The sequence below is a fragment of the Tamandua tetradactyla genome, chromosome 1, assembly GCF_023851605.1.
Source record: "Tamandua tetradactyla isolate mTamTet1 chromosome 1, mTamTet1.pri, whole genome shotgun sequence".
In the NCBI taxonomy this organism is placed as follows: Eukaryota; Metazoa; Chordata; class Mammalia; order Pilosa; family Myrmecophagidae; genus Tamandua; species Tamandua tetradactyla.
Window position 1 is genome coordinate 228,276,553 of NC_135327.1, and position 22,325 is coordinate 228,298,877.

Below are 22,325 nucleotides of genomic sequence, written 5' to 3' on the forward strand. Positions count from 1 at the left end.
GCGGGAATTCCCTATGGGAGCCAGATTACAGCAGGAAATTGGAAGGGGGTCCCTAAAACAGGCCCTATTTATGAGATATAATCATTTAAGCCCAGCACTCAACAGAAGGGAGGCATGGAAACGTGATCTCTGGGCCCCGCCCTGCCTGAGGGTATGGCTCTCCAGCTGCCCCCGACACTGCTCTGCCCCCATCAGAAACACAGGTTACAATCCGTCTTCCTTACAGGCCTCTGACACATGCGAACTTCCCGGATACATTCATTTCATTTCCCTATCTTAACCAGCTTCTGATTTAAAATGCTGCCTTAGTTTTCTCAATCAACAAGTACCAAAAAACAGTTCTAAGATGCACGAGTCTAGTTGGAAAACCAAAACCCTGATATCAAGGAAATAATTTTAATACATTAATTTTGAGTCATTCTAAGCACAGTAACAGCTTCCTTTCTCCTCTGACTTTTATATTGTTTTATTTCTTTTTTTCTCTGATAGTATCAACACTCTCAGAACTAAATTAAAGGCAGGCATCGGAGAGCCTCTTGCTGCTTCTGTTCTTATTTTTCCTTCTATACTCCTTCAAGAAGAGCAGCAAGGAAGCTACAGCACTCAGGCTGGGTTAGTACAGGCTCTGGCACCACAGCTCTCGACTCGGATTCGATTTCACCCTTCCTGTCACTCTAGCTTCGTCCCTGAGCACCTCTTGCTGGCTCTGTGAGCCGAGGAGCAAGGCTGCCGAGGGAGGCGCCCTCCGAAGGAGCCTGTGCCGGAGCCTGCTGCCCAGGCAGGGGCTATGTGGTAGTTAGATTCAGGTGTCAACTTGGCCAGGTGAAGGCACCTAGTTCTGTCGCTGTGGACATGAGCCAATGGTATGCGAACCTCATCTGTTGCTGATTACATCTGCAGTCGGCTAGGAGGCATGCCTGCTGTAACCATCGATGTTTGATTTAATTGGCTGGTGTTTAAATGAGAGAGCTCAACGTAGCACAGCCCAAGCAGCTCAGCATACTTCATCTCAGCACTCACAGCTCAGCCCAGGTTTTTGGAGATGCAGAAAGGAATCACCCCGAGGAAAGCTGTTGGACCACAGAGGCCTGGAGAGAAGGCCAGCAGAGATCACCCTGTGCCTTCCCACGTAAGAAAGAAACTCAGTTGAAAGTTAGCTGCCTTTACTCTGAATAAGTAATGAAATAAATTCCCTTTTATTAAAAGCCAACCCATCTCTGGTGTGTTGCATTCCGGCAGCTGGCAAACTAGAACAGGCTAGAGTCAGACCATCGAAAAATCTGGGAAATAAAGGAGAAATGTCCTTAATACTACCATTCTAGTGATACAAACATATTTTCCTGTAATTTATGTCTACATATAAACTTATTTTTGCATAATTATGATTGCAATACATACTTTTGCCTTTTTTTCAATATTTAAAATCACTTCTCCCAGTTACCATGTAAGGGGTTCAGTTACTATGTTAGGGGGCTCAGAATTACCTTTTTTATATGTCAAGAATCTGCCACAATCTAACCATTAAATTCCTGCCAAGCATTGCAGCTTCTGCTATCATACATAGCACAACAACGTTTTCATCAGTACGGCTCTTTCGTGCTGTGGCCTCCTCCTCAGGAAGAATTTCCGAAATGGACTTCGGAGTGTGAGCACGAACCCTCTCCTAACTCGGTCATGCAAAATGCTTTCCGCACATACACACAGCACACACGCAAACTGTGTTCCGCATGCACACACAAAGCAGCAGCGGTTCCAGGCCAGAGCCCCAACGCTGTGCGTGCTCACCCTCGGCAGCAAGGCCAGCACTGCACAGGTCCAGGCTGGGGCCCGGAATCCCATGTTACCTTGCGGTCCTCACGACAAGTCCCCCAAGGGGCTGTTCTTCCTCACCCGTTCTGCTGATGAGGATGATAAGGCTTTAAAAGTGTAAAAGAAACACACAACCAAGTACTCGGGCTCAAATGCCAATCCTGCCTAATGCCATAGTGTTATTTTTTTACTCAAATACTAATAATAATGGAAAAAGATATGCAGTTCTTTGATTACTAGCCAAGTTCCTTTTTACATATGTTTGTTAAAAATATATAGATTTTCTTCTTGTGTCATATTACAGAGCAACTGTTGGAGAGTGGCAGGGGCCCCAGATTGGGGTAGTGGGTCCGCACAGCCTTTGCAGAGACAGGGGCCCCTTCTTGAAGACTCCACTGGGCAGCGGACTGATATGAGGAAATGCCCTCCCTTCCCTCTTCCCTCTGTCCCCAGGGGCTGAATGCACACACGTGCCACCCTTCCAGTGTCACTGAGTCACATGACTTGGGTCCAGCCAGTGGTGCCCCCATCATGCATAGGGGGAGTCCAGTGACCCTGAGCAGACAAACAAGTAGCCCCATTAGCTGTGCCCATTTGCCAAGAACTTTCTCTTCCCTCTTCAGCGTTCTCTTTTGCTAAGATAAAGACTGGGATGTAGACTTTGTGGGTGGATATGTCATCACTCAGAACACGGCCTTGGTTCAAATGTCCCTCTCATGGTAGACAAAGCATCTGAAAGCCCACCCCCATGGGTCACCCACGGGCAGCCCTTCTCAGCACTGACCTGCGTTATGCCTGGCAATGTACCCAAGGGCCCAGGCTGCAGCCTCCTTGACCCCGGGGTCGAAGTCCTCCAAACATATCACCAGCATGTCCAGCGCCCCACAGTCCACAATGGCCTGAGCGAGCTGCGGCGAGTGCTTGCCCACGGCTCGCAGCACAAAGGCTGCGGCCTTCTTGTAGAAACGCTGTAAGGGCAAAGCAGACAAAGCCCAAGGCTCAGTGAGCAGCCACGCAATCAACACCGAAACCAGGCCCACACCCCGAGAGCCAGGGCACTGACAAACAGATTAAAATTCAGCAGACTTTAAGTCCAAAAGAGAAAAAGTCCTGCAAAATCATCTTGATGATTTGATGTTCCTCCACTGCTTTTGTAGAGTAACCAAACTGAGTACGATGTAAATTATAAATATATTTCAAAGGTTTTACTGAAACGTATATTCAGAAATTGCACAAAAACTATAAAACAGTTGCTTTCCACAAATTCATAAAAATATGAGATCACTGAACGCATCTTGCATGACAGTGAAAGGTATTTCCTTTTGCTTAGCCCTTGGGGATTCTCAGATTGCCAGCACAGCAACCATACCCCATCAACAGACCAACACCCCCTCCCCAGCCCCCACTGTTAAGCCCGGTCGGCCCTTCAGGACCTCCCAAGTTATCCTGAAATAACAGCCGTGCTCCATGTACCAATCACCAATTTCACATAAAGGCAAAACATGTATGATACACTTTTAAACTTTTCTGGGCAAACCAATTAGCCAAACAGAGGGATGTGAGTTGTTAATTATCTTGTCGTTTATGTCCTTAAAAAGATAAAAACAAATTACTTACCTGATGTAAATTTTAAATACTATTTCAAATTTATAACATTTTCTTGGTCAATACATTTTATATGAGTATCAGTGATAAATCGGAACTTGACCACCTGACTAGCCTGCTTCTCCTCTCCCCTCGGATATCACCGCAAACAGGAGATGGCAGCTCTGACACCCACCGCCTCCCGAGCTGAGCAAAGGATGTTGGAAAGGTCTTGTGGTGTCCAACTCTTCCTTTTTAGCGCATTAAATATCTCAAGAAGTGGTATATGTTGACAATTTAAAAAACATGCCATGTGAGCACTGATACTTTGATGTAGTTCCCTTGGTTTGTTAAATGTCATAGAGATATTAAACTTTTTGATATCAAGTTTTATTTGATATGCCAGTAAACAAATTTTTACTACTTGTTTGTAAAAACCAAGGTAGCTTTTAAAGTAGTTTCCATACATTATCTCCTTACATCCTAACACTCGCCTTTCCCATTTTTCACCAAAAAACTGCCTTCAAAAATAAAAAGTAAATCTAGAAGACTTCGTACTTCATAAAGAAGAGGTTCAGGTCTCCTATGGTGAGTTATGAAGTGCCTGGAAGTGAGGAGAGGGCTGTGGGAAGATGGGAGCAGGGTCCCTAGGACCCAGTCCTCTACCAGAACAGCTGCTACACAAAGGCAGAAACCGTCTGAAACTATTGTGAAACTATAGAAGCTAGAAGAACACAGTGCAGCATCCAGGGAAAAGCGGGAGGGAGAGGCTGATGAGCTATGGTAAAGGACTGTAAACTGCTCTCTCCCCACAGCAGCTACTGGTGCCCATCCCTTACTCTCACAGCAGAACACGGCAGGGTCCACTCCCTGGCTAGTGCTAGCGACAGACAGCGACCAAAATTTCTCTTCTCCAAGAAAAGGGGTGTGCATGGCCAATCAGTGATCATAGCTTTTGATTAGCAAATGTGGATTGCTGGTTTCTGGCTCTGAGGGCACCTCTATTTCAGCCCTCCCAGGACAGGGGTAAAAGTGGAGGAGATTTAAAGATGCAGTGCTTCCTTAGGGCTATGGGGGATGGTTGGCTGAAGGCATGCATTTGCTGGAGGCCAGGAAAGCTCAGCTTCAGGAAGCTACTGGAGAAGTTTTGGCACCCTAACTGATATCCTCCCCAGGGCACTTTGAAGCACCTACACCCCCTTCGTGGGTCCCTGGCCCTCTTTAGGCTGGGAAAGACCAACTTGGTAAGGTCCTCCCAGGGGTGGCCCTTTCCCCAGAATTTTGCCTCTAGGCAGAAGCAGCATGATCAACAAGTAGACTGTAAAAACTACAGAGCTGGAGAGTCTGGGACAAAGGCCTGCCAGCTTCAAACATCTGAGAGAGAGAGAGGTCTGACTTGTAGGAAACAGAGGGGACAACCAACCTTCTGTAAACAAGGGGCCTCCAAAACAAGCAACAATCAAAACCCAGGACAAGGCAGAGGCCCAGATGGACAGGGAAAAGGCTGCACACGGCATCTACCTTGAGCACACTTTCCTGATATGGGAGCTGAAGCCAAAGAAAATCTCTGTCTCATCTCCAGCTGGTTACAAAGTCAAGAGACACTTCAGGGAATAAATCCTAGAGTTAAAGATTTCAAAATATTAAAATTAAAAAATATTAAAACAGTGTGCAGATGGATTATAAGACAAACTGAGAAACAGGAAATGATGGTCCATGTAAAGGAAGAAGATAAAGATACAGAAAACATCAATGAAGAATGAAAATGTGAACATACAAAACAAAGACATTTAAAAAGTAAACTTAAAAACACTCAAGGAGATGAAGGAAAATACAGACAAGGAACTAAAGGATATCAGGGAAACAAGGAACGAGCAATATGAGCATCTTCGTAAAGAGGCAGCAGTTTTAAAAGGAGCCAAACAAAACTACTGGAGCTCAGGACCACAATCACTATAATGAAAAATCCCCACCAGGAGGGTTCCCAGAGCAGATCTGAACTAGATGAAGAATCAGTGAACATGAAGACAAGACACTTGAAATGAGTCAGGCTGAGGAACAGAAAAAAAAAAAGAAATATTAAAAGTAAAAACAGCCTAAGAAACCTCTGGGACACCATCAAGCAGAAGAAAGGGTGGAAAGAATATTCAAATAAATACAGAGAACTTCCCAAACTTAACAAAAGACATGAATAGCATATTCAAAAAGCCCAGAGAACACCAATCAAGATAAACATAAAGAAAAATATCCTCTGTCATATACTGATCACACTATAAAACACAAAGGACAAGGAGAGAATGTGAAAGCTGCAAGAGAAAAGTAAAATGTTACATACATGGGAATCCCAATTAGATTGAGAGCCGATTTCTCAGCAGAAACCTTGGAGGTAAGAAGGCAGTGGATTGAAATACATAAAGTGATGAAAGAAAAACAATGGCCAGGCAAGAATTTTATATCCAGTGAGATTTTTCCTTCAAAAAATGAGGTAGAAAACATTAGAATTATGATATAATCTAATCTCTACTGTTCAGTCTTATATTGCCTACAATTTTTTGTTGGTTTTTATACTGCCTAGATTTCATAAGTTTCTTTGACGCTAAAAGAAAATATTTTCCCTGAAGTTACTTAGCCAATATCCTCTCTTAATTATATTAATTGTCAATCTGTTTCCCTATTTAACTATTTGAAAGTCCTAACCCAAAATGGTTTTGTATATGAAATTAACAGCTTTCAAAGTCATCATTAAAAAAAGAGGTAGGGATTAACATTCAGAGATAAATACAAGCTGAGGGAGTTTATCAACACTAGACCTGCCCTACAAGTCATGCTAAAGGCAGTTGATCAGACTGAAAAAAAAGGACCCTAGACAGTGGTTCAAAATAGCACAAAGAAATCAAGACTGGCAATAAAGGTAACCATTTGGGTAATTACAAATGCCAATATTATTGCATTGTAATATTTGGGATGTAACTCCACTTCTTACTATGTATAGGTGCTAAAATACAAATGCCTAAAAAGTAATGATTGGGTAGTGCGACAGTGGCTCAGCAGGTAGAATTCTCACATTCCATGCTGGAGACCCGGGTTCAATGCGCCTGCCCATATAAAAAAAAAAAGTAATGATTAATCTATGTTTTTGTTACTATTTAGCTCATTATAATATACAATGAGATAGGTTGCAACAAGTACAAAAAATGGTGGGAAGACAGAGGGGTATAGGAAAAGCATATGTGCATGCTACTGAAGTTAAGCTGGTATCAAACCAAATATGATTGTCATATATTTAAGGTGTTAAATTTTAACCCCATAGTAAACACAAATAAAATAGATGGAAAATATATCCAGATAGAAAGGAGAAGGCACTCAAAATGGTAGAAAACAAGAAAGCAAGTAAATATAAAAGTAGGCTTTCGTGGAAGTGAGGGACAAAACAAGATTTAAGACTAAAAGGGTTAAATAGGAAAATGGCAGAAGGAAATCATTCATTAGCAGTAGTGACTTTAAATGTAAATGGATTAAACTCTTCAGTCAAAAGACAAAGGTTGTCAGGATGGATCAAAAAGCATGGCCCAATTCTATAATGTGTGCAAAGGTACAAGTGGGTTGAGGGTGAAAGGATGGAAAAAAATATACCATGCAAGTAGTAACCAAAACAGAGCTGGAGTGGCGATACTAATGTCAGATAAAATAAACTTTAAGTCTAAAAGAGTTACAAGGTACAAAAATGTTCATTATATACTGATAAGGGGAAAATGCAACAGGAAGATGTAACAATTATAAATATATATGCACCTAACAATAGAGTCCCAAAATGTATGAAGTAAATATTGACAGATTTGAAGAGAGAAACTCAGAGTTCTTCATTATACAGAAGGAGACTTTAATGCACCACTCCTAATAATGGATAGAACATCTACTCAAAAATCCAGTCAAAAGATCAATAAGGAAATACAAGACTTGAATGATACTCTAAACCAACTAGACATAGCAGACAAATAAGTAATACTGCACCCAATGAAAACAGAATACACATTCTTCTCAATTATCTATGAATCTTTTCCCAGCAGAGACCATATGCTGAAATACATTACAAGTTTCAATAAATTCAAAATTATTGAAAGTATACAATGTATCTTCTCCAATCACAAAAGAATGAAGCTAGAAATAAATAACAAAGGCAGAAACGTAAAGCTCATGAATACATGTAAATGAAACAATGTACTCTTGAACAACCAATGGGTTAAAGAAGAAATTACAGGAAAACTTAGGAAATTTTCCTAATTTCTTGAGGTGAACAAAAAGGAAAATACAACATACCAAAACTTATGAGATTCAGTAAAAATTTCCACGAGAGGGAAATTTATAGTTTAACTGTTTACATTAAAAAACAAGAGGGGGGACTTCCAGGAAGATGGTCGACTAGCGTAGCTCGAGATCAGCCCTGATATTTCCCACGGAAAAGTTAGAGAAGGGTCAGGAGGGCGATTGAGGTGGCAACTCGGGAGTGCGGATGACCTGGGAGAACCTTCTGCACCACATGAGGGAGCCCTGGTTGCAGAGGCCAAGGAGCTGAGAGGCAGAGAGAGCTGGAGCCTGGCGCACAGACCCATGGAATCCATGGAACCGCGGGAGCCGCGAGAGCGCATGGACGGGAGTGTAGAACTAGGAAGACTCCAAGAACCACGCATGCGCACAGCCCTCAGCCCATTTCCCAGCTCTGAGAAAGTGGCAGCCTACACGGACAGGTCACATCTACCCCCAGTTCACGAAGGCATAATGCCGACCTGCTGCCACAGCATTACGCATGCACACAAAGCACCCCATGCCTTAGATAAGTGCACCCCAGGGTTATGCCACCCAGACCACTGCACTGCACTGCTACATCCTCCCTGGACACTGTGTGCCCACGTTCACAAGTATGAGAATAATATTCCCAACCAAAACCCAAACCTGCCCTGAAACAAATCACAATACTGAGTGTGTCATCCTATACCATGCTGCCTGCTATACAATCATCTCACAAACACAAGGCCTCAGACTACTCAAAGAAATCAATTTTGGAAGTGAATCAATCAAGATATTTACGTGCCATGGAAGTAGGAGAAGATCATTAAGCATATCACAATGCAGACATAGCCCTGCTTAGTAAACAAATCAAAACACCAAAGGAGGCACAGATGTGGGAGCAAATAACTAAAGAGGCTCGTACAGCTCTACTTAATAAAATAAGTGGGACACCAAATATATAAAGAATATCAGGAAGACAGAAAAGTAAAAAATGGAATTTAAGGAATAAAAGGAAAACTAACAGAAATCACAGGCCTAAGACTCTCTTGACCACAGAAAAAGCATAACAGAGGCATACAATACTAAAATATGAAGACACAGAGCAAAGAATAAGTACTGTAGATGAATGGATAACTGAAATTGAAGACTCACAACAGGAAAAGGCAAAAAAAAAAATTGAATGGGAACTAGGGGAAACGAAAGGGAAAATAAAGTCCTCAAATAGAAGAATTATTGTTGTCTGAGAAGGATAAGAGAGGAGTGAAAGGCTAGGTAGAGTAATTGAGAATATCATGAGGGAAACCTTCCCAACCAAAACTGCTACTGCATGCTATGAGCTATATTCAAAAGGAAAACATCAGCACTACCACACAAACGAAATCAGAGGTAAACGATGGGGTGAGGGACAAGAGGTAAAAGAACAGGAAGATTGCCTATTTGGCGAGGGTGTATCTGTTGGCTTCCTTGCTCTTGGGAACAATGAAGTTATCTAAAATGAAGAAGGGTGATGGACTGTGGACTTCGGGCCTTTTACATGATGTCTCCTGGATGCAGGACGTGGCTGAAGGACGCGCTCACGGAGAAGGAGATGGGCGAACAACGGTATATACAAAAAGGAATAATGTCTGTGAGGCATGCAATGATGTGAAGGAACACGTGGGACATTTGTTGAGTCAAAATAAGCCAGAAACAAAAAACAACAATGGTATGGTCACCTTGAGAAAATGCTTATAAGGAAACAGGAGACCTACATGGTAAGCTTTTAGAGCAGACACATTAAGTCCAGAGTGGTGATTATTATTTCAGGATTTTGAGAGGCTATTATATGGAGAGAGAGAGAGAGAGATAGATACAGATACAGGTACAGATATATCACCCGATATTTAGAGAAAAGAATGCAGCCGAACATGTTGGGGTTAAAGTAATTCAGAACATAGGGGTAAGGAAGACAGTGTCTATACTTTAGAACCACACATACTCTTTGAGAACAATGCAGGAAAGGCTTATTTGATCTGGAACTGAAATTCTCTGAAGTGCATAATCTAATTCAACCTATCTGGATAGCTCATTTGAACAATGGAAACACAGGAAGCACACACTAAGAAAAAGGTCCTTTTTGATCCTGTATAGATTATTGTAATGCCTGGAAACATCCTACAGCATATTAAGCACAAACTCAAAAGTACTGGCAAAGTCCCCTGAGGGAGGGGAGAAAGAACAGGAAACTATGAAACCTTACCATCATGGAATCCCCTGATACTGTGCCCAACTTTCGGGACACCCAAGCCAATAGGCCCTGTCTGCCCTCGATGATCAGGCGTACTCTTGTGAAGCTTACATAGGCAGCGGAGAAGCTACGACTACCTATACGCATGCCTTAGAGTTACTTCCGAGGACCTCTACTGCTGCTCAGATGTGGCCGCAGTTTCTCCAAGCACAACTCTGCAAGTGAAATCACTGCCCTCCCCACCCTACGTGGCACATGACATCCAGGGGTGAAAAGTCTCTCTGGCGACATGGGAGATGACTCCCAGGGATGAATCCAGACCTGGCACCATGGGATCAACAATTCCCTCCTGAGCAAAAGGGGGAAAAGAAGTGTGATTAGTTAATAAGGTGTCAGTGCCAGAGAGAGTTCAAATTGAGTCAAGAGCTACTCTGGAGGATGCTCTTGTACAGGCTTCAGTTACACCTTGCTACCTATCATAACCTGCCAACCCCCAACCAGGACCATTCCAGTCAGTCCTAAAGAATCCTTAGGGTGATGTATAGGATTCCACAAGGGTTCCAGGCATTAGAGTAACTTTCCAGAAATCTACAACCTCCAGATGGGTCCCGGGTTCAGGTAAGTCCTGAAACCTAGCCCAACCTCTCCAGAACATCAGATAGTTCCATCTCCCCACCCCATACGAGTCACAGACCTTCCAATATCACAAATCTACCCTACAGAGAAGTATAGAAAGATCAAAGGTGATGGTGGAATAATTCATACAAGATAGGACTTAACATATGAATATGAATGCTGAATCATTAAAGTCATATTCTTTTTGTCTCTAGCACCTTAGAGCAGCTAGAAGTAAAAACCCAAAATTGTGAAATTGTGACCCAAGTCAAACTCTGAAATATGTTGTACAACTAATTGTGGCGCTGTGCTTTGAAATTTATAGCTTTTGATATCTGTTATTTTTCGTTTAAAAAAAAAGTCCGTTGTGATGATAAAGTATTTAAGCCCTCTAGGCTCCCATGTTCTGGAGCAGCAGGAGGAAAAATAAGAGACGGCCGTCTGGTAGCCCATGACACATCTGGGATCTGCCTGTAAGCACTTGTTGAAGAGCGCTTTGAAAACGATTGCTTCTCTGTTTCTTTGTGTTTTTACATATGGTATACCACAGAAGGAAAAAAAAGCCACGAAGAGGAGGGAGCTTTCAGGAAGATGGCCGAATAGAGCAGGTCGAATTCAGCCCTGCTCCGCCCAAAAATTACAAAACGAATGGGAGGGCGCCTAAGATGGCAATTCAAGACTGCAACTGACCTGGGAGAGCCTTCTGCACCCCACAGGGCGGCCCTGGTTGCAGAGATCCAGGAACTGAGAGGCAGAAACCTGGAGCCAGGCGCGGAGGCGCGGAGCTGGGGACTAGGAAGCAAGCCAGGCTGCGTTCCTTGAACATACTACCCTCGCCAGCGCAGCCCCGTGGCCCGCGACTCACCCCACACCCCACGCTCCCAACCCCCATCACCCGCTCCCATTCCCTGGACTCCAAGTGCCCACACCCCACCAAGTCCCAGCTCATGGACCCACCCCACCCCCACCCCCCACCCCCACCCCACCTCCACCTCCACCCCAAGTGCAGCTCAACCCCCCTCTCCTGCACTCCTCCCGAACACTAACCACGCCCCCTCTCTACCCCCACCCAACCCCCACCCCGCCCGGCTCCCTACAAGCTATTGCCAGCACAGAAAGGTGGCAGGCACTTACCTCCATCCCCAGGCTGCCCACACCCTCTCCTGGCCTAACCCCACCCCCGCTAAGTTCTGCGCATCAATGTACACCACTCCTACACCCGCACATGCGCACAGGCCTCCGATCACGGCATTCAGCTCTGAGGTCAATTTATGGCAGCCGGAGAACCGCGCATGTGCACGGCCCTCAGCCACACCTCCCAGCTCCAAGAAAGGGCTGAACTGCGCAGCCAGGCCACATCCGCCCGGAACAAAGGGAGGCGTAACACCGACCTGCTGCCACAGTTCTAAGCACGCATGCGCACAAAGCGCCCGCCCCTAGACCAGTGCACACCAGGATTACGCCCCCACCCCCAGACTGGTGCACCCGCACAGCTAAATCCTCCCTGGCAACTGGGTGTCCACATTCACCAGCACCAGGGTAACATCCCCCACCTGCGCCTATACTTGCCCTGAAACACATCACCACACTGTTGTGCCTCGCCCTGTGCCCTGTGCCCTGCTCCCTGCTGCACGTCCATACTGCAAACCCAAGGCTTTAGACTACCGAAAGAAATCAACCCCCAAAGTAAATCAATTAAGACACTTACATGTGATGAAAACAGCCGAAGTTCACCAAGCTTATCACAATGCAGACAGATATAGCCCTGCCTAACAACCAAATTCAAACACCACAGCACACAGAGACATTGGAACAACTAATCAAAGGCATTCATTGACCTCTACTTAGTAAAACAAAGTGGGATGGCAAATGACATAAAGGAGATCGAAAAGACACTCCAAGAGCACAAAGAGCAATTTGAAAGGATATGCAGAAAAAGAGCAGATACCACAGAGATTAAATACTCTATTGACCAAATAAAAAGCATACTAGAGGCACTCAACACAAGATTTGAAGAGACAGAAGAAAGAATAAGCGATATAGAGGACAGGATTACTGACTTTGAAGACCCAAAACAGCAAATGGCAACAAAGGTGGGAAAATTTGAATTGGATCTCAGGGAAATGATACACAAAACAAAGCACTCAAATAAAAGAATCATTGGTGTCCCAGAAAGAGAAGAGAGGAGTAAAGGGCTAGGAAGAGTAGTTGAGGATACAATGGGGGAAACCTTCCCAACCCTCACAAAGGACATAAATATACTAGTCAAAGGGACCCAAAGAACTACAAACAGAATGAATCTAAATAGGCCTTCCCCAAGGCACTTACTAATCAGTCTGTCAAATGTTGAAGAGAAGCAGAAAACCCTGAAAGCGGCAAGAGAAAAACAATCTACTACACACATGGGAAATCAAATAAGACTGAGTTCAGACTACTCAACCAGCATCCTGGATGCGAGAAGGCGTACTCAAGATCCTGAAAGAGAAAGAAACACTTCCTGCCAAGAATTCTGTACCCAGCCAAATTATCCTTCAAAACTGAGGGACAGATTAAAGTTTTCACAGACAAACAAGTCCTGAAAGAATCTGTCAATAAGAGACAGGCCCTACAAGAAATACTAAAAGGAGTTCTGCCGGCTAAGAAGAAAAAAAGAAAAAAACAGGAGAGGGAGGTCTGGAGGAAGGCGCAGAGTTGAAGAGTACCACTAAGGGTAACTTAACGAATACAAAGAGAAAGAGGGAAAGAATACATAGATCTGGATTTAAGAAACACCTTTTCCGTAATAACTCTGAAAGGTTAATGGACTAAACTTACAGGTTAAAACAGATTGGCAGAATGTATTAAGACACATAATTAAGCTAGATGCTGCATATAAGAGACTCATCTTAGACAAAAGAATACAAGTAGTTTGAAGGTGGAAGGATGGAAAAAGATTTCCCATGCAATTTTTAACCAAAAGAAAGCAGAAGTAGGTATGCTAATATCAGACAAAATAGATATGAAATGTAAAGACATCATAAGAGATTAAAAAAACGACACCATATACTAATTAAAAGGTCAATTCACCAAGAAGATACAAAAATCATAAATATATATGCTCCCAATCAAGGAGTTCCAAATTACATGAGACAGACATTGGCAAACCTCATGGGAGCAACAGATGTTTCAACAATAGTAGTAGGAATCTTCAATACACCACTCTTCTGTATAGATAGAATGACCAGAAAGAAGATCCACATGGATATAGAGAAGTTACATAACTTGATAAATGAATTAGATCTAACAGACACACATAGGTCATTGCACCCTGAAACACGAGGACATATATTCTTCTCTAGTGCTCCTGGAACATTCTCCAGGATAGATCATATGTTGGAGCACCGAACAGGTCTTTATAAATTAGAAGGCATTGAAATTTTTCAAAGCACTTTCTCTGATCACAATGGGATCAAGGTGGATTACAATAGCCACCAAAGAACAAGAATATTCACTAATATATGAAGATAAAATAACACTCTCAAACAACCAGTAGGTCAAAGAAGAAATTGCTAGAGAAAACAGTAGCTATCTGGAGACAAATGAAAATGAGAATACAACTTATCAGAACTTATGTGATGTTGCAAAGGCTGTGGTGAGAGGGAAATTTATTGCCTAAATGCCTATATTAAAAAACATGAACGAGCAAAAATAGAGGACTTGATAGCACACCTGCAGGAACTTGAGAAAGAAAAGCAAACTATCCCTAAAGCAAATAGAAGACAAGAAATAACAAAGGTTAAAGCAGAGATAAATGAAACGGAGAACAAAAGAACAACAGAAAGAATCAATAAAACAAAAGTTGATTCTATGAGAAAATCAGTAAACTTGATGGGCCACTAGCAAGACTGACAAAGAAAAAAAAGAGAGGATGCAAAGAAACAAAACCAGAAATCAGAAGAGGTGTGTAACCACAGACCCTGAAGAAATAAAAGAAATCATAAGAGGAAAGTATGAACAACTATATGCCAACAAAATAGGCAATTTAGATGAAATGGTCAAATTGCTGGAAATGCACAAACAAGCTACACTGTCTCAGGAAGAAATTGAAGATCTCAACAAAGCAATCACAGGTAGAGAGATTCATTGATCAAAAATCTTCCTACAAAGAAAAGCCCAGGGCCAGATGGCTTCACAGAGGAATTTTATCAAACATTCCAAAAAGAAGTAACACCAATCCTGCTGAAATTTTTCCAAATAACTGAGGAAAAAGAAACTCTACCTAACTCATTTTATGAAGGTAAAATAATTTTAATACCAAAACTGGGTAGAGATGCTGTAAGAAAGGAAACTACAGGCCAATCTCCCTAAAGAACATAGATGGAAAAATTCTCAGTAAAATAATAGCAAATTGAATCCAACAACACATTAAAACAATTATACACCACAATCAAGTGGGGTTTATACCATGAATGCAAGGATGGTTCAACACAAGAAAATCAATTAATGTAATACAACACATTAACAAATTGAAAGGGAAAAATCAACATGATCATCTCAATTGATGCTGAAAAAGCATCCAACAAAATTCAACATCCTTTTCTAATTAAAAAGAAACACTTCAAAAGATAGGAATCAAAGGTAACTACCTCAATATGATAAAGGGAATATATGAAAAACTGATAGCCAGCATCGTACTCAATGGAGAAAGACTGAAAACTTTTCCCCTAACATCAGGAATGAGACAAGGATGCCCACTGTCACCACTACTATTCAACAATTTGCTAGAAGTTCTAGCTAGAGCAGTCAAGCAGGACAAAGAACTAAAACACATCCAAATTGGAAAGGGAAAAGTAAAACTCTCATTATTTGCAGATGTCATGATAGTATATTTGGAAGATCCTGAGATATCTACAGCAAAGTTACTTGAGCTAATAAACAAACTCAGCAAGGGGGCAGGATAAAATTAATGTGCAAAAATCAGTAACATTTCTATACACAAGCAATGACTTAGCTGAGAAGTCAGTTAAGGAAAAAATTCCATGCAAAATAGCAACTAAAAGAATCTAGTACTTAGGAATGAACTTAACTAGGGATGTAAAGGTCTTGTACACAGAAAACTACATAACATTGCTAAAAGAAATCAAAGGACATCTAAATAGGTGGATAGGAAGGCTAAAAATAGTTAAGCTATTAATTCTACCCAAATTGATCACAGATTCAATACACTACCAATCAAAATTCCAACAAGGTACTTTGAAGATTTCCAAATTCTTCTGGAAGGGAAAGAGACCCCAAATAGCTAAAAAGCATCCCAAAACAGAAGAAGGAAGTGGGAGGATGTTTCCTCGGCACTTACGTTCTGCTCTGCCAATGAGTACACCAGCTGCGGGAGGATGTCGCCCTTCACCACCGCCTCGGCCAGGTCGTCGTTGTAGTTGGCCAGCCGCCCCAACGCCAGCGCGGCCGTCTGCTGGATAGTGGGGACCACGTCCAGAAGGAGGGGCCGCAGCAGGGACATCACACCTGGGTGCAATTCGCGGAATGGGCAGAAAACAGCGACATTCAAGTTAAGAAGCCAAAGTGCCATTCAGTAGATTAGCAAACAAGAAAATTAAGGGGAAGAAACCAGCAAAAACAAACAAAATATCTGCTGAAAACAAATGCGAGCCTGGGCAGCTTCTATGCAGTGGAGACAGCAGGTGAGGCAGCTGCGGCTGTCCGAGCAGCACCCTTGTGGGAGGACGAAGCCCCGGGGTGAGGCAGGTGGCACCCTGACTCAGCGCTGCAAACCATGCCGACCGGGCTGCCACAGTGGTACCGAGGGAGGACAAGGCCCTGAACCCAATCTCTCGGGTTCAGGTGGGCCCCTGCTCCTTAAGGAAGCCCTCCCCAGGCCTTTCTCTGGTTTCACCTGCACTGGGAGTTTATACTAGCAATTCCACAGGTCTACTCAGAGCAGGGGTGGAGGCTGGGGGGCTGCAGAGTTGCAAATTCAGACTACTGACATTCCCCCCAAATGGACACTCTTTCTCAGGGGGTCTCAGAATTCTCGCCCCAGCATGGAATCTACAGCAGATTCACCACTATCACGAAAATAAGCACAGTAGCTTATATTTGCCAAGCCCTTATTTATGCCAAGCATTGCTCCAAGGACTTTTTTTTACCACATAAATTCATCTAACCCTCATAACAAGCCTATAAAGTAGGCACTATTGATATCTCTACTCAAAGATGGGGAAATTGAGTCACTGGAGCAAATGGTGAAGCCAGGTTAGAAATTCAGAAATTACTGATAACTGTTAAGTAATGCATACTGAAACCCTGGGGAGGTGGGAACAGGGAGTAAAAAAAAATAACTGCATTTCGGTTATTTCATGGGATACTCCAACTATTTGTCTATGCTTTGCCTTACTATAAAATCGGCAACATAGCCGATTGTTTGTTTACTATAAAATCGGCAACATAGCCGATTGTTTGTTTAGCTACCACTAAACAAACAGGAAACTACAAATGTTGGAGAGGATGTGGAGAAATTGAGACACTTATGCACTGCTGGTGGGAATGTGTAATGGTACAGCCGCTATGGAAGACAGTCTGGTGGTTCCTATTTAAAAAGCTAAATATCGAGTTGCCCTGTGACCTGGCAGACCAAGCTCAGTATATACCCAGAAGAGTTGAAAGCAGTGACACAGACATTTGCACACTGATGTTCATAGCAGCATTATTCACAAATGTCAAAATATGGAAAAAAATCCAAGTGACCATCAACACGAGTTGATAAAATGTGGTATATACATACATAGGAATATTATACAGCAGTAAGATGAAATGGCATCCTAAAGCACATGACAAGATGGATGAGCCTTGAGGACAAAATGCTGAGTGAAATAAGCCAAACATTAAAAGATAGATACTGTATGATTTCACTTTTATGACCTTGGTAAAGGTAAACTCAGGGGCTTATAATACAGAATATAGGGGGCCCAGAGATACATGGAAGCTAGAGATGGAGGAATGGTTAGCTAATGAGGATGAATTAAAGGAATTCAATTCCTTTAATTGAATGGATAAGGGAATGGATAGAAGTGAAGGCAGTTCATTAGTGGATCTATAATTAATATTGCCATATTTAAGGTGATTGAAAGGGGTTGTATAGACCCATGTATCCCACCAATTAACACTGTAAATATAAATGTTTCTTGCACAAACTACGTCAAAGGTATGAATGTTGTACAAAGAGTAAATAATATCAGAGTATGAGGGGAAATGACTATTGCATGCTATGGTCTATATTTAACAGGAAGATATCAACAGTACCACAGCAATACCAAGGGTAAATAATTGGGGACACGGACAAGAGTTAAAGAGAGGTTTGAATTTTCTATTTGGTGAGGATGAGTTTATCAGGTTTTTCTCTTGGGAGCAATGAAAACTGGCTAAAATTGAGAGTACTGATAATTATACAACTAAGTGAGGATAATGGGAGACATGGACTATTGACTTTGGATATTATATATGATGCCCAAAGTGTGGAGGTGGATTAAGTATAACTGAAAAGTAGAATGGCGAACTGTGCTGTATACATATGACAGAATGCAGCTATAGACAGAAATGAAGTTGTGAGGCATGCAATGAGGTGAATGAACCTGGAGGACTTTATGTGATGCAAAATAAACCAGAAACAAAAGAAAAAATATCGTGTGGTCTCTTATAGAAAATATGTATAAGACTATTGGGGCCTAGGTTGTAAGCTTTTATAGCAGTCATATTTAATCAGGAGCTGTATTTCTAGATTTTGAGAGGCTGTGCTATATATGCATAATTAGTATATCCCTGGAACTTCGGGTACCTGTGTGACACCAGAGGTAGGATTTCTCAGAGTTCTCCAGGTCTGAAAGTCAGCATTGCCACATACAACAACTATTAAAGAAACTGAAAAAGAAACCAGGCTTCAATTAGAGTTAAGAACGAAGCCGAATGGGTCAGGACTAAGGCAAATTAGAATACAGGCATAAGGAAGACATTGTCCATATTTTAGAACTTCACCTATCCAATGAGACCAAAGAAAGAGAGGTTCATTTTGTCCAAAACCTAAATTTCCTGTAGCACGTAACCTAACTCAACCTGTCTGGATAGAACACTTAACCCAAACACATGGAGCCCGGAATGGGAATGAGGGCTTATAATCCTGTATAGCTTAATGCAATGCCCAGATACATCCCAGAGTATGTTGAGCAGATAATTAAAAAGTATTGGCAAAGTCCCTTGAGGATTTGGGAGAAAATATATAAAATTATTTAACTTTACCACCAGGGAAACCCCTGATACTGTCTCAAAAATTAGGGACTCCCAGGTCAAAAGGTCAAATCTTTGTTGTATCTTGAGGCTTGCTCTTGTGAAGCTTATTTATGTAGCAGAAAAGCTAAACTTACCTCTAGTTATGCTTAAGAGTCACTTCCAGAGGGTCTCTATTGTTGATCAGATGTGGCTGTCCTCTCTCTAAGCCCAACTCCGCATGGAAAATCATTACCCTCTCCCCTACCTGGGACATGACATAAAGGGGTAAAAATCTCCCTGGCATCATGGGATCACAATGCCTTCCTGACCAAAATGCGGGAAAGAATTGTAACAAATAAGTATCAGGGCTAAAAGAGTTCAAATAAGAGTTGAGAGGCTACTCTGGAGGCTCCTCTTACACGAGCTTCAGCTAGATATTGCTATTTACCATGGTTTGGCAAACTCAGCCCAAACCATTCCTGCCAACCCTAAGGAACACTTAGGGCTCTATTGGAGATTCTACAAAGGTTCCATGCACTATGATTACTTTCCAGAAACCTACAACCTCCAGATGGGTTCTGTGCTGGTTTGAAAAAATTATGCACCCTAGAAAAGCCACGTTTTAATCCTAATCAATCTTGTGAGAGAAACAGTTTCTTCTAATCCCTATTCAGCACTATAGCTTGGAAAGTTGATTAGGTTATCTCCACAGAGATGTGACTCAATCAATTGTGGGTATTAAACTTGATTAGATGGAGACAAGTCTCCACCCATTCTACATGGGTCTTGAATAGTTTACACAAATCCTTTAAAAGCAGCAGCATGTTGGAGAAAGCTTCAGAACACCGCAGAACCACGAAGCAGAGTCCACCAGCCAGCAACCTTTGGAGATGAAGAAGGAAAATGCCTCCTGGGTAGCTTTATGAAGCAAGTGGCCTGGAGAGAAAGTTAGCAGATGCCGCCACGTTCGCCATGTGCTCTGCCAGCTAAGAGAGAAATGCTGAACGTCATCGGCCTTCTTGAACCAGGTATCTTTACCTGGATACCTTACATCGGGCATTTCTATAGACTTGCTTTAATTTGGACAATTTCACAGCCTTAGAACTGTAAACTTGTAACTTATTAAATTCTCCTCTTTAAAAGCCATTCTGTTCCTGGTATACTGCATTAAGTCAAAAGGGCCAGCCTCTCCAGAACATCAACTCATTCCATCCTTCTATTGCATATTATCAACAGCCCTTTCCAACATGAGAAAGTTAAAACAGGCATAGCCCAAATACCCCTAAAGATTGAGAGAAAGGTCAAAGGAGAAGGTGGAGTTCTAACAGAGAATATAGGATTTAACAAATGAGTATGACTGCTGAATCATTATATGCATATTTCTTTTAGTCTCCAGTGTCTTGGAGCAGTTAGAAGGTAAAGCCTAAAATTGTAGAACTTTAACCTGTACCAAACTCTGAAATCGGTTCTATAACTAATTGTTGCAATGTGCTTTGAAATTTATTCCTCTTTTGTATATATATTTCACAATAAAAAAGAACACACCCTCATAATCTTTAGCACAACAACAAAAAATATACATATACTCATTTATTAGTTCATGGTTAATGGATGAGTTATAGGTGATTTTATTTCATAATTTATACTTTTCTGTAATTAACAAATTTTTACAATGTATAAAAAAGAATGACATGTAGAATGGAATGATTTCTAAATGTGTTAGTTAATTTTTTTTAATTAATAAAAATAAAATTAAAAAATTAAAAAAAAGAATGACAGACAAGCTATGGTTATTCAGACGTATACTTGGCAGATATTTTCTCAAAAAAATTTTTTTAAATAATTCTGACATTTCAAGGAAAAGAACTGACAGCATTTATGGCCAATGATAAAATTAGAGCTTTTAAATGAAGATTAGAATTTTGAAAACTTGGATCTGCCTACTGTGAGCTTAATAGCTTCCCAATACTTTTCTGGTGAGATCACAGGTAATATGAGCAAACTGATTATTTTTTTATATTATAAAATGAAAGTGTCAATATTTGGAAGATCTTATATTTTACAGAAGACTGATGCTTGATGATAAAAAAAAACTGATTTGCCAATAAGACCAATAGATGCTAATGTAACAGCTTTAGATTTTATGTTGCAGCTCACCTCTAAGAAACTACTACCACTTATTGTAGTTTAGTGTAGTATGAAAGAAGAATATCCACAATAAATGGTTATTAAAATAAAAAATGAAGTGGTTTCTAACATATGCTTTAGGATTACTATGAAACAAATCATTCATTCACAATTAATTCAAGAAATATCTACTAGGAATATACAAGGTGTTGAAAATACAATCATCCTTGACTTAGAGGAATTTACAGACAGTTGTATTAGTCGGGGTTCTCTAAAGAAACAAAACCAACAGGAGATATCTGTAAATATGAGATTTATAAAGGTGTGCCACACAACTGTGGGAATGGAAGAGTAAAAAATCTGTAAGGCAGGCTGTGAAGCTGGCAGCTCTGATGAAAGGGTCTGGACGAATCCCACTGGAGAGGCTAGCCGTAAGTGGCCAGGTCCCAGTCTTAACTTCACGTTCAATGGAATCATTGCCGTGCTTCCTGGTAGGAGCACTCCTTTTGGAACTAAGACCTGTAGACCAGCAGAGCTTAAGGTTTCAGGGATAGGAAGCAAAAATTTTTCTAGTGGATCACTAGGGGTGATAATGAGTGCTGCCACTTCCATTTCCACCCCTTGATTCCTGGACCCATGAATCCTGGCTATAGGCAAAACAGCACCATACAATGGATGCTGATTCAGAGCATGCATAGCCTCCTGGACAACACTGTCCCAGCTGTGCAAGGTATTGCCACCTAGTTGTCACCATAATTGGGTCTTCAAAAGGTCATTCCACCATTCTATCAACGCAGCTGCCTCTGGATGATGGGGAACATGGTAAGACCAGAGAATTACATGAGAATGTGCCCATTCCCACACTTCATTTGGTGTGAAGTGGGTTCCTTGATCAGAATCACTGCTATATGGAATACCATGACAGTGGATAAGGCATTCTGTAAGTCCACGGATGATAGTTTTTGCAGAAGCATTATGTGCAGGGAAGGTAAACCCATATCTGGAGCATGTGTCTATTCCAAATCACTTCCATGTTGGAAGTGGTCCAATGTAATCAACCTGCCACCAGGTAGCAGGCTGATCACCTTGAGGAATGGTGCTATATTAAGGATTGAACATGGGTCTCTGCTGCTGGCAGACTGGGCACTCAGTAGTGGCCGTAGCCAGGTTGGCCTTGGTGAGTGGAAGTCCATGTTGCTGAGCCCATGCATAACCTCCATCCCTACCACCATGCCCACTTTGTTCATGAGCCCACTGGGCAATGGCAGGAGTGGCTGAGGAAAAGGATGACGTGTATCCACAATAATATCTGACCTACAGAGAAGGGCGACTACAGAGCTCTTCAGGGATGATAGAGCTACTTTCACAGATTTATTTCTCAAAGTTCTGGTGAAAGATGTATCCTCTGGACATTCCTGGG

At 41.9% G+C, this 22,325-nt stretch overlaps 1 protein-coding gene across 3 annotated transcripts in view; it reads right to left on the bottom strand.

Annotated features, from left to right (window-relative positions):
- Positions 1-22,325, bottom strand: part of SPAG6 (sperm associated antigen 6) — an 85,413-nt gene that overhangs the window by 45,857 nt on the left and 17,231 nt on the right. Inside the window, exons 2-4 of one of the 3 annotated variants that reach the window (XM_077154118.1) lie at positions 18,351-18,433; positions 15,858-16,024; positions 2,594-2,777 (exon numbers count right to left, since the gene is read on the bottom strand). In XM_077154118.1, coding sequence (XP_077010233.1) covers positions 2,594-2,777; positions 15,858-16,019 — 346 coding nt within the window. In that variant the 5' untranslated portion in view covers positions 16,020-16,024; positions 18,351-18,433. Of the gene's footprint in view, positions 1-2,593; positions 2,778-11,656; positions 11,840-15,857; positions 16,025-18,350; positions 18,434-22,325 lie in introns of those variants that run through there. The other 2 variants (XM_077154112.1, XM_077154127.1) reach the window with 2 other exon arrangements.